This window comes from Colletotrichum acutatum (assembly GCF_030867785.1).
Source record: "Colletotrichum acutatum strain CBS 112980 chromosome Unknown BDZ83scaffold_148, whole genome shotgun sequence".
Lineage (NCBI taxonomy): Eukaryota > Fungi > Ascomycota > Sordariomycetes > Glomerellales > Glomerellaceae > Colletotrichum > Colletotrichum acutatum.
The window spans coordinates 40,832-52,498 of NW_026849142.1; the positions used below are offsets into that span (position 1 = coordinate 40,832).

At 53.1% G+C, this 11,667-nt stretch overlaps 4 protein-coding genes and 1 non-coding gene across 5 annotated transcripts; 2 read left to right on the forward strand and 3 right to left on the reverse strand.

Moving 5' to 3' along the window:
* The first annotated feature begins 2,856 nt into the window (after window positions 1-2,856).
* BDZ83DRAFT_96895 (uncharacterized protein) lies at window positions 2,857-5,222 on the forward strand. The gene is made up of 2 exons (XM_060516036.1): window positions 2,857-3,874; window positions 3,957-5,222. Exons 1-2 carry the CDS (start codon window positions 3,073-3,075, stop codon window positions 4,889-4,891), a joined length of 1,737 nt encoding a protein of 578 aa, XP_060359393.1. The 5' UTR covers window positions 2,857-3,072; the 3' UTR covers window positions 4,892-5,222.
* A 315-nt stretch (window positions 5,223-5,537) lies between these two features.
* Window positions 5,538-6,044, reverse strand: BDZ83DRAFT_590106 (hydrophobic surface binding protein A-domain-containing protein; the record flags this gene model as incomplete). The annotated part of the gene is made up of 1 exon (XM_060506301.1): window positions 5,538-6,044. The coding sequence occupies one exon, from the start codon at window positions 6,042-6,044 to the stop codon at window positions 5,538-5,540; it is 507 nt and encodes a 168-aa protein (XP_060359394.1).
* A 98-nt stretch (window positions 6,045-6,142) lies between these two features.
* Window positions 6,143-6,974, forward strand: BDZ83DRAFT_638606 (uncharacterized protein). Its single transcript, XM_060509371.1, has one exon. It carries the CDS (start codon window positions 6,261-6,263, stop codon window positions 6,690-6,692), a length of 432 nt encoding a protein of 143 aa, XP_060359395.1. The 5' UTR covers window positions 6,143-6,260; the 3' UTR covers window positions 6,693-6,974.
* An 801-nt stretch (window positions 6,975-7,775) lies between these two features.
* On the reverse strand, window positions 7,776-7,847 carry BDZ83DRAFT_t285. The gene has a single exon. It is a non-coding gene; the product is annotated as a tRNA-Arg (tRNA).
* Window positions 7,848-8,310: 463 nt separating this feature from the next.
* BDZ83DRAFT_590115 (Brf1-like TBP-binding domain-containing protein) lies at window positions 8,311-10,518 on the reverse strand (the record flags this gene model as incomplete). Its single annotated transcript, XM_060506305.1, has 1 exon — window positions 8,311-10,518. One exon carries the CDS (start codon window positions 10,516-10,518, stop codon window positions 8,311-8,313), a length of 2,208 nt encoding a protein of 735 aa, XP_060359396.1.
* Window positions 10,519-11,667: the final 1,149 nt, after the last annotated feature.

Consider the following 11,667-nt stretch of genomic DNA (forward strand, 5'->3'; position numbering starts at 1 on the left):
AGGTAGGCGCCGGGTCCGACCGATGGTGGGAGGAACCTCAAGCTAGGAATTCACAGGTCCAGTTCAACTTCGCATCTCCTTCTGCTCACATGGCTTAGTCGGTAATTATGGCGAGGCACCCTTTCTGGAAGCTATCCGTCGTCAACAGCGGCACTACACAACTTACGGCCCGACTTGTCAGACAATTTTGTGTCTTTGTTCCTGAATGTGGCAGCATTATCCCTCGGTGACTGACTTAGAGTCAGACCATTAAGAGGTGTATGTAGTCACCGCAGGGACGATCATTGACTGGTCAAGCCTAAGGCATGAAATATAGACCAAGTGTTCTCTCACTGCAGTTATTGGTAACTTGGATTGTTGGTGATGGTGTACGTAGTAGGCTTGAGAAGAGCTCTGCCAGCTCTCCTCCCGGAGCTCCACGCCAGGTATATATGCATTCTTACAGGTAATAGCCCCTCGATCAAAGTTTTACTCGGGCTCGTAGCCAAATGTTTGAGGGCTGCACAGGCATCACCCGGCTCGTTAACCCCTCATTTCCCGTCAGTGAGTCATGAACGACAAGAAAGTCAGACATCGCGGACCAGTGCCGTCCAAGGCTGATCCCAATTCCTCCCGCATGACTGGTTGAAAATTTGGACATGAAGCAATGGACCCTTTGGATGAATTGTGGTTGGATTGAGTTGAAAAAACTTACGAACACACTACGGACAGCACCGAACATCCGAGGAGCCTTGGCCCCGCCTAGGCCGGAGCTTGAATGCCTTTTTTTTTTTTTTCTTAAATCTCTTTCGAGGGTTATTGATTGCCAATCTACTGGTTCCAACATCTACCTTAGATCTGGACAACCACTCCGAAGGCGAAGTACGTACCTAAAAAGGCGACACTTCACTTTGTTACTTTTGTTACTCTAGCAAATACGTCGTTTCACAGAGAGGAGTCAGCAAGTGACTCAACAACTCTCAAACAGAGCAACCCAAGCCCAATGACTCTTCTGGATGACTGAAGTTACGGTGTGCTCAAGTGGCTCTTGGTCTTGAGACGTAGACTGATGAGTTGGCCCCTCGATTGCCCCTCGGTGATGCCCCTTGAGGCTTGAACAGACGAACGTGCGAGCCGAGGCGAATCAGGAGACCGCCTACCTAATACGCATGCTGGACGCTGGATGCTTGTGTAGGCAGGTGGTGGGCCATATCCCGAGCTAATACGGATACCTTGTACAGATGCATTGGGTTATGGGAATCTGCAAAGTACAGATAGGGCCAGTAGTGGGGTTACGTGAGAGGAATTTGCTTGGTGCTTGTCAAGACTCAAGAGACAGAAGTCAGGAGTCAGGAGTCAGGAGCTTGACTCTGTGGGGTCCTCAATGCACAATCTGGAGGCCGCAGCTGCGCCTCTCTCCATCTTGGAGTATTAGCCTATGGGTTACTCCCAGTTGACACCTGGACTTGCCGCTGTTCATGGATGAAGCGTCAACGCTGCGTTGCGGTGTACGACGGACGGTGACCACCTCCCTCATCTGCTCTGATCAACCGTCCGGATCAGCAAGACTACGACAAATGGTAACTCTCGATACTGAGAAAGGCCTACGCAAGTACGCAGTACGGATATATGCTCCGTACACCCAAGAAGATGCTCTGCGGGTCAAGAGGGAAGGATTAGATAGTAGGTCTGCCACAATGGAGGAAGGATCAGCTTTTCCCCCCTCCCCCTCGATCTGGACCAGCCTGACGGGTGACGACAGATGGAGGAGTCAAAAATCCATTACGGAGTATGTGCCTGGAAGAAGAGCTTGGAACAGACGGGAGAGTGAGGTGGCACAGGTCGAGGGAGGGGCAGAAATGGTTTGATGAGGTCGACGTTGCTGCCACGGTTGCGTGCTGTGCTGTGCGTGCTGCCGCCTGCCAAAGGCACCTACCAGGTTCGAGGCGAAGAGGGGCGCGGTTGACTTGCAGACTTGCAGTTGCTAGCCTTTCCACACAGGGTCCCTTCCTCCACAGTTTACTGATTCTATCCACTGAATGACGCCGTATCTCCAGCGGATTCTCAGCGCCTGCAGGGCAATTGTAGGAGCGCCAGGGGGGAACAGACCGCGAAAAGGCGGTGACGGCGTGCCGGATGTGGGATAGCGCCGTCTCGCTACCCACTCTTAGCGAGCTAGACAATGGCAGCTGTGGGCAGGCACACAGGGCCGCAGATTCCCACACCTTGAGACCCCACCAAAACGGGGGACTTTCAACTTGGAGAAGGAGGCACGGAGGAAAAAGTTTGGGCGACAAACGGCAACAGCCAGTGGGGTACGTATCCCACACTACGTACCTACAGCGTAGCAGCCCACCAAAAAAAAAAAAAAAAGTTCGATTGGGTGCTCCACACCAAAGGACGGGGCGACTGGGGGAGCCATATTATTTTCGGAATCCCGGTGCCTCTCTTCCTCTTCCCTCTCTTTTTCCTCTCTCTCCCATCTCAACCATCAAAACCAAATTCAACCCCACGAGACAACGAAGTCGCCCTATAACCTTGAAAAGGATCTAGAAACAAACACACACTTCGTCGAGAATCATGTCCGCCGCTTTCGCTGAGCTGTAAACGCCCACTGCGGAGGTGCCCCTGCGCAGGCACCTCTGCAGTCCAGCAGCCCATCGAGACATTCAATCCATTCTGTTTCCCGACGAAGTTCAAACAGGCTTTCACTGTCCAGAGCCCTCATTGAGAGGACCGCTCTGGCCCATTGACGGAAGTCTGCATCGCATTTCACTAGAATCGATCAACAAGCCCACTATTCACCGGGCTACGAGAAGCCTATCCGCTTGAAGAAAATATCTTCACCTCCACCTCACCTAATCCGACTACCACGACCCCTCCCTCTATCCGACCCAAATACAAGACACGATAATCCAGTCGCCCTAGACCTACAAACAAGGCTCTTCAAGAGAGCAAATTACATACAATACACAACTATACACATTGTTAGGCATTCACACGGCATTCGTTAGCGCCAGTAATCCAGACAAACTCTCACCCCTCCGAGTACTACCATATTGGGTTTCAACCCCTGCCTAACCACCACCAACCATGTCACGCAACGTTCGCAACAAGGCTTCCTCGGCCTCGAGGAAAGCCGCCAAGCGTCGCGACTCTATTACTTCTTCTTCCTCCTTTGACCTGTCTGACGAAGGAGGATATTCCGCTGTCGAAGATATCAGTGATTCTTCTGACGATGACGAGGAAGATGTCGACGCGGCCGAGGAGGAACACATTCTCCACGAGGTGCTACCTGCCCCCAGCATCCCGGTTCCTCCCCGGCCGCCTATTATCCAAGAAGAAGAGGATGATGACGATGATGATGATGATGATGACGACGACGAAGAAAATGATGAAGAGGAAGAGCAGGAGCAAGAAGACGAAGACGATGGCGCAGCAGACATCGAGGATGCCGCCAGTTGGGATGGCATCATGTCAGAGGTTGACGAAAGTGCTGCTTCTGATCACCACCACCGTCCTGCGGAGCGCCACGTGCGTTTTGACGTCCCCTCGAGTGATTCCGACTCCACCGATACGGAGGATGATCATGCCGATTTCTTCCCCGACATCTTTGTCGATCAGAGCTCTCTCGATCCGGCCTTCCGTCGCGAGATTGAAAAGGATGATGAAAACGACGAGTCTGAAAACTCAAATTCATTCTGGGACTACCATGGCGATTATCATGGAGCCTATGGGTATGCTCCTGACGCAGACTCGGACGTCGAGGCTGTTGTTCAGGAACTCGGCGATGATGATACCCCGATTGCTACTCCCATGACCACTGGCGAGCTCTCTGAGATGCCCACTCCGGTCGCAGCGCTTGAGGAAACCCAAGAGCTAGACGGCTATGAGAGTGAGTTTGCACCTTGTGACGAGAATCATGAGAAACCGTGATTGCTAACTCGCCCAATTAGCTGATGGTGATACCACTGAAGAAGATGAGCCGGAGCCAGTTGTCCGCCGCAAGATTAAGCGTCCCGAACCCTCCGCGGATCAGTGGGATGATTCCGATACGGATCATCCGGTCAAGGGCCACCGTGGACAGCCGCGTGTCGGCCGCTTTAACCTCGACAACTCGGAGCGGAAGCCTATTGCTGTTGTGAACCCCATCTCACGAAAGATGATGATCTTCACTCCCCATCGTCGCCGTCAACTTGATCTGTCACCCGAACAGTTCAACTTCCAATACCTGGCCCCCATTGATGAGAACCAACCATCTCCCATGATGAGCAGCTCTGCCCAGATTATGATGAGTGCAATGTTCTCGTCCAATACCTTTGGTGACTACCTCAACACTCAGGCCATGGGACCTACCGAGGCCTTCTTCCCCTTCCAGTCTGAACCCAACACTGCCGATGAGAGCTCGGATGTTGGATTCGATGAGGAGGAGGATGACGAGGTTGAAAAGTCTCTCAACATCAGCGACTTCATCGAGTTCGATGAGGGCCGGTCCTCTGCCGATGAAGACGAGGACAACCAGTGGGACACCGATCCCCTGAACTCTACTCCTGCCCGGCCGCGTACCGCTTCAAGCGACGTCGACCTCCACTCCCACATCAATGCCACCAACGTGGGAGCATTCCGTCGCGACCAGATCAACCAACGTCTCATCTTGAGCGACAAGGCCACACAAGACTCCCTCGCCCTGAGCAGTCCTTATAACTACACTGCTCTGCGTGGTCTCAAGTCAGATCGCTTCGAAACCGCCGCCGTTCCCTTGACGCCCCTTCGACGATCCAAGAAGCAGATGCGTGACGCAGCGCGCAGTCCTTTAGAGTCCATGTCGCAAAAACGCAAGGCATCCAGTGAGATGCCCATGGGCCACAAGCGCCATCGCAGCATCTCGGATGTCAACTTGCTACACATCTAGCCGATGCCGTAGCGTTTGACTCATCCGGCATGTTAATGCGACAAAAAACGGTTGAGGATGGCGTGGCAAGGTGCCCTCAAGGAATGGGCACCTGCCATCCCTGGCCTCACACACATTGGCTATCGTTGCCCTTTCTGTTTTCTTATGTTACACATTCTTACACTGCCCGTCGAATCGACGGGAATGACGGTGGACAAAAGCGCAAAAGTTATGGACACTGAAAGCAAGTGTCCGAAGAGCGGACAATGTCAGCCCTATACTACAACCGACCAATCCTCATTGGTGGGAAGAATCTCCCTGTCACGGTCTGAGGCATCTGACAGCAGCCTGTTTCCTAGTTTCGTATCAATGAAAATCATGATATCCTACCTTGTGTGTCGTTACTATATGTTCATGTTGCATTACCCATCCAATCCTGTGACGATATATTGGTTCACGCTTGGGGGCTGTACCGATGGGCGAGAAAGACTCAACATTGGTGTTTGCTCTGCGTGAAGAAATGTCAAAAGACACCAAGTATGTACAAGAAGGAGTTCATCATCCAGTCGGGTCTAGCCCGTCCCGACCTTGCACCGTTCGTTCCTCATTATAGATACCCCCTCCAATCCCCTCGATCATAAGTATTCCAGCCGGCCGATGCATTGACTCAGCTGTAAGTGTCAATGGCATTGTTGAACGCCGTATCAATCGGGGCAATCAGCGTCTTAGCGAAGGCCTGCAACGCCTCGGGGACCTTCTCAATGACAGCCGCACTGAACTTGTCCGTGGCGCTCTGCTCCGACTTGAGGTTGAGCAGGATGACCGGGCTCAGCAGGAGCTTGTCAAATTTGGGTTTCGCGTCGACGACGGCGGTGAGCGTGGTCTGCACGCCGCCCGATAGCTTCTGCGTCGCCTGCGCCACCCCGATGGCCTCGAGGGCGCTGAGCGGCTCCGAGTCCTCGGCGACCTTTGTGGCCTCGTTGATCTTGATGAGGAGCTTGGTGGAGTCGATGATGATGGGGAGCGTGCCGAAGAGGCCACCGTCCCAGGACGACACGGTGTCGCCCAGCTCCGTGTTCTGGGCCGCGATCTCGTCCATGGCGGCCACGATGGCGGCGCCGTCGGCGAGGACTGAGGTGGCGAAGAGGCCGAGGAGGGAGAACTTGAGAAGCATGTTGTCTGTTGTTGAGGTCTCTGTGGACTAACACAAACGAGAGCTTGGCTTGAGTAGTATAGGGAGATATATTGATCTGAATCTGGATCTGGGGCTGCCGCTTGACCAAGACACCATCCTTAATATCGCGACCTCCATCAGCTCTTTATACTCATTGCTCGTACGATTCCAGAACATCATCGTTGACCTCGTCACATTAACTACATTTTAGCTTGCATGTTGGCTCATGTTCCTCCGCCTATCACACCTATTCAACTTCTAGCGACCTTCCATCAAGGTCATATTCCCCCGCAAACACCATCGGTCAAGGACACTCAATTACCACATCAAGACATAGGCGACGTAGGATCGCGTCGTCACAATCCTGGAAATCAGAAAGCTTCACATGCCCCCTCGGCCGAGAAACACCAACTTACGCAACGTGCTCAGCTCCCCCTCCAAGAACAACAAACACCCATCCCGCGCCGTCCCCATCACGAACACATGCTTAGCCAGCAGTTCACGACACCTCCAAGCCGAGGAGCGCAGGGATCTTACCCCAGATTCCGGCCTTCCTACCCCCTGAACGCCCCCGCTGATCTGCCCTCTTTCCCCTCATGCAAGCCTTGCAAGGTGCCTGCCGATGTGACTTGCCCGACACAAGAGTAGGTGCGCAAATGCCCGCCATTGGACGGCGTAAACACAGTCCGGCTCCGGCATTGGCCTTTTCTTCGCGACTCGGGGCGGCTGGCTGACTGTGAGGGCGGCCAGACGTCATGGTTGGTGCGAGTTGGCGGGCTTTTAGCCTTTTTGGACCTGAGCCAATGGTTCCTCCGAGCTTTTACTTCGTCTAATGAGGCGATTAACATTGGAGGATGCGATGGCAGGTTTGTCATTTCCTTCGGTTCTGACGAAATGTGTGAAGGTGACTGAGATTCGGGTGGCTTAATATGGCAGCCTACATACACTTTTGGGACTTTGTCACACCTATTCGCAAAGTCTAAAGACAATATCCCTTGAGATGGATTGTCAATTACCTCACCAACTCCCTCCTATCTTTGAAACTGCAGTCTCTCTCAAATTTCGTGACCTTGGAGTTCTACATCTACTGTGCAATTGGGTCTATGTTTTTGGGCATACTCCAAGTCAGACAGACCCTTAAGTAATGCCGAATTCGCCGTTGCGTGTCTACCACTTTCACGCCTCAGTTGTTGCCCAACGTCCAGCCAGACAGGCACAAGAGATCATAGGAATGAGCTCTTTCTGAGTGATGATGAAGTGCCAATACCAAGTCTAATTCCAAAAAGGCTGCCGGTTACCGGAACGAGGCAGCAGGGGCGTCATTGAGCTGTCAGTCACACCTGATGAGAATAGTCCGAGGTACCTGCCGTCAACACATGCCCCAAAAGATTGATGGTAAGTAAGTAATAAGAAAGACACCAGATAGTCATGAAATCAATCCCATGTTACCCCTCCCAGAAAAGACGCAGAGATCAAAGCCGCACTCTAGGATCCAATGCGCCTATTCACCACATAGTTCTCCATCTTCCGCAAGACCAATTGAGCCAGGATGTGTGTACATAATAAGCAGCTGCCATCCGGTAACCGTCGCTATTCACGCCACAAGACCCACTGATTCACAGTCAAAACAAGCAAGTTTAGCCACCCTGACTCTCCCAAATCTCATTTAAAATGATCACCATTGCCTGTCAAAAGAAGATGGACATTTCCCATGCGAAACAAAAATCGACTCGACCGAGCTGGGACTCGAACCCAGAACCTTTGCCACCGGAAAGCAACGCGCTGCCATTGCGCCACCCGGCCGTATCCTTTGATTTCCGATGAAAGCCGAGGTTGGTTGACTACTCAAGGAGCCTCGCGCAAAAGGAGCAAGAGCTTTCTCAACCTCTCCGCCGGCGATGCGTGAGTTAGAAGCCCTTGCTGCTTTGACGACAGCCTCTGGTGTCTAAGCGGTATAGTCTTGAAGTCTTGGTGAAGCGGGCATGAGGGATGACGGATGGCGGATGGCGGATGGCGGATGCTTGAAGTTGCCGGTGGCAGTAAATATCACAAACACGCCAGTCGATTCGACAGGTCTTGCCAAAAGTCTATGCAGATTGCTGTTCTGGTCTAAGATGCTCTATCCATAAGACGCACAAGCATGTGTGTGATCAGCGCAGCCGGTGCCTCGACATGTTCGAAGCTCTTGGGGTATCTAATACAAGCAAGCCATCCTCCACGATTCACCCAATCCCCAAAAGACAAGACATTGCGCGACTGAGTATGCTCACTCATCATCGTCATTGAGACCAAAATCGTCGTCGTCGTCGTCGTCTTCACCCATCCCATGATCGTCCTCATCGTACATGTGGGATTCGTCGCCCATGTCATCGTAGTCATCCCCACCACCATACTCGTCGTCTTGGTGCTCATGACCCCCGTTGCCATCAATGGGCTCGATTTCTTCTTCTTCTTCTTCGTCGTAGTGGTCGTCCACGACACTGGGCGCCTTGCTCGTAGGACGGCTCGCAGCTTCACTCTCAGGCCGGGACCCAGGGTCACCTTGACCAGCGACGTCAAACATCTGCCGGATAGCCTCGTAGTTGATGCGCTTCGAAAAACCACGCTCCTTCATGACATTAACGGCAGCCTCGCCAGGTGTGCTGGCAGGTGTCGTTTGGCCTTCGCCAATACGAGGGCGCTTCTTCCGCTTGCGATCCTTCTTAGGCTTCTTCTCCTCCAGCTTCTTGCGGAACAGACGCTCCTGTGATGCGCGTAGCCAGTCTTTGTTTTCATTGACCCACAGAAGTTCCTTGATCTTGATTTCATCAGGGGTCAACATGCAGTTTGCAACTTCAGGATCATCGGCGAACTCGTCTTCGCCAACCTCGGGCGCCATTGAGACAGCCTTATCTGGTTGCTGCTGGAGGGCCCAGATCGAGTGGATACGAGCTCGTTGCTCGGCGTTGCTGAAAGCTTTTGCGTGCTCGTAGGTCTCGGGATCATTCATAATTTCCGAGATCTGATCTTCCATCTCGGCCTCATCTTCCTCCCACTCTTCGTTGATTGGCAACGACGGTTTTGATTGCCGCGTCTTTTCACTACCAGTATCCGTCTGTGATGACTCTTCGTTTTCCTTCTCCGCGTCGCCAAATTCTTGAGCCAGGCCCTCAAGATGTTGGGTGCTGTTAGCATCCCTTAAAGCCGGCTCGTTGACGGCAATCTTCGACGGGAGAGGGGGGATAATGTAGCCGTCCTTATCTCGACGATACTCAATGGTCGGCGCTGCAGACAAATCAGGCGGTGGCAGAGAGGGCGCAGGTGTCGTTCTGTTGTTACCACCGTCGTCTGTGATAGTTCGCTTCCGCTTTTTGCCAAGCTCTTCCTGCTGCGCTTGCCAAGCCTCGGTGTTCCGGTAGAAAGACGGGGGGTCGTGAGAGCTAGAGCCGAAATCTTGAGACAAGAAGTCTTCTACCGTCATTTTACTGGTCTCCGTCACGTTGAACTCCTCGAGACGTTCCTGGATGGTGTGGTTCGTGACCTTGACAATATAAACAACTTCTCGAACGGTTCGCCGGAAGTTGTGCATCCGAGCAGCCATCAGAAGACACGCTCCACAGATACCAGACGGACGACGGCCCATGACGATCCAATCTTGCTTCATGCGACGGACAAGGCGGACAGCATCTTCGGCGACTCGATTGGTCATATGCTTGAATTCGAGCTTGGAGGCGAATCGGTAGATAATGTCCTCAGGGAAGACCGGAGACTCTCCGCTTGGGAAGAGGCAAAGAGTCTTAGTCAACGCCTTGAAGGTTCTTCCTAATACAAACACGTTGACCTGGATGATGTCGCCAATATCGATGAGCATGACGCGACACGGCCTTTCCATTCTGCATGCAGCGTAGAGGCATACAGCCGCGACGGTGATGATCTTTCGACCCTGTGTAAAACCTGACTGGGAGGCAAGCTTGAAACACTGCACAGCGGTGTTGACAGTGTTATCGCTGAGATTGAGGCGCTGAGCATAACCCTGCATCAGGGCGCGAGCCTCGCGAATGGTCTTCTCTCTGTCGTCGGAGCCACCGACGCGGCGAAAGGCCGGGCCCATGCTCCTCACACCAGCTTGGTCGGCGGCGATATAGCTTCCCTGTACCATGGCGGCACCGGAAGAGGTCTCGCCAAACTGAACTTCGGCAACAATGTTGCTGTCATCGGCGACACGACCGCAGGTTTGACAGATGCCGTCGACGACATTGGGCTTGACACAGGCCTTGTTCGGACATTGCGGGCGGTTCGAGATGGCGACTGTAGGGGGTCTTGCTCGGTTCTGTTGTGCCTGAGCAGCAGCGCTGGCGGCGGCGGCGGCGGCGGCACTAGCTTGCTGGCGTTCGGCTTGCTCGCGGATGGCTCGAATGCGGTTCGGTGGTTGGAAAGGCTTCGACTTGGTCGCCGGCTTTTGGGACTTCTTGGTGGGTGTTAGGAAGGAGGACATTGTTTCGACACTGGCGCCTTGCGAAGGCGGAGGCGACTCGCTGGGGTATCGGGAGGCCTAGGAGAATTTTGTCGAGAACGGAAGAGTTGTTTGCAGCATGAGAGCGCGGAATATGTGGATTGCGAAGTTGCGAATGGCCTCGTGAACGTCCCCTTTCCTCCAGCACCAGGCTACAGAGGTTGCCAGTCTGCTTCGCCTTCGCACCTCAGACGACGTAGATAAAAGCAATGGTTTGTGCAGGCGTGGCTTAGTGCGAGGTCGTCGACGCGTTCGGGTATGTGGGCAGTAGTGATACGATGGGCGAATAGAGTGTAAGTGAATTGAAGACGGAGTCTGCTATGGATTGTCTGCAGAGGGATACTGGTGGTCGGCGGAATGAGGTGAAGAATGGGAAATTTTGTGGGGTTGGCGACGAGATGGTCGAGCGGGGGAAGGTGCACGTTTGTGAGATGGAAGGCAGGTGCGCAGTCAGTGGTGGGATATAGGCATTTGCTGAGTCAATCTCCATTACCTTCCATAAAAGGGAATATCCACTTTTGTTACCTGTTGTTCCAGAGCTGCTGGTTCGAATCTGCGTCCGTCTTCACAACTATTTCAACAACGCACTGGAGATATTTCCAGCCACATCACATCAATACCGCCTCGCTGATGTGGCTGTCAATGTTCTCTGTCCCTCTGACTGAACGTTGCCTGTTACCGACTTGAAGACCCTGATCAGTAGAACTAACCTTGCTGGAACTACTTCCCAACTGGGCAGTATTCCCAGCAGGTACGGATACATTAGGTTGCATACCGGCGGAGACTCCGCCGATAACCGGCGCCAGCCAATCCTTCAAGCTCTCCCACCTGCGGGCCGAGTCACTTCTGTTTTGCCCCGCGTCCTGAGGGGATCGCGGGGCAACTTGATCAGGGACATGGAGGGTCAAGCGAAAATTCCGTCGACAATTGTCCTGATCATGAGGCCTCTTTGGATTCATAAGCATCCTAAGTGGGAATGAAGATTCACGTAGCTTCTCTTTTCAGGTTTGTAGCGCTACAAACTGATACTCCTCACCATGTTTCTTCGTGTTACTGGCCCTGATGAAAAGCCCGGAAACCCAACTGCGCTTTAAGTACTGTGAAATCGGTTTCGGTATGGGCGGCTCATCG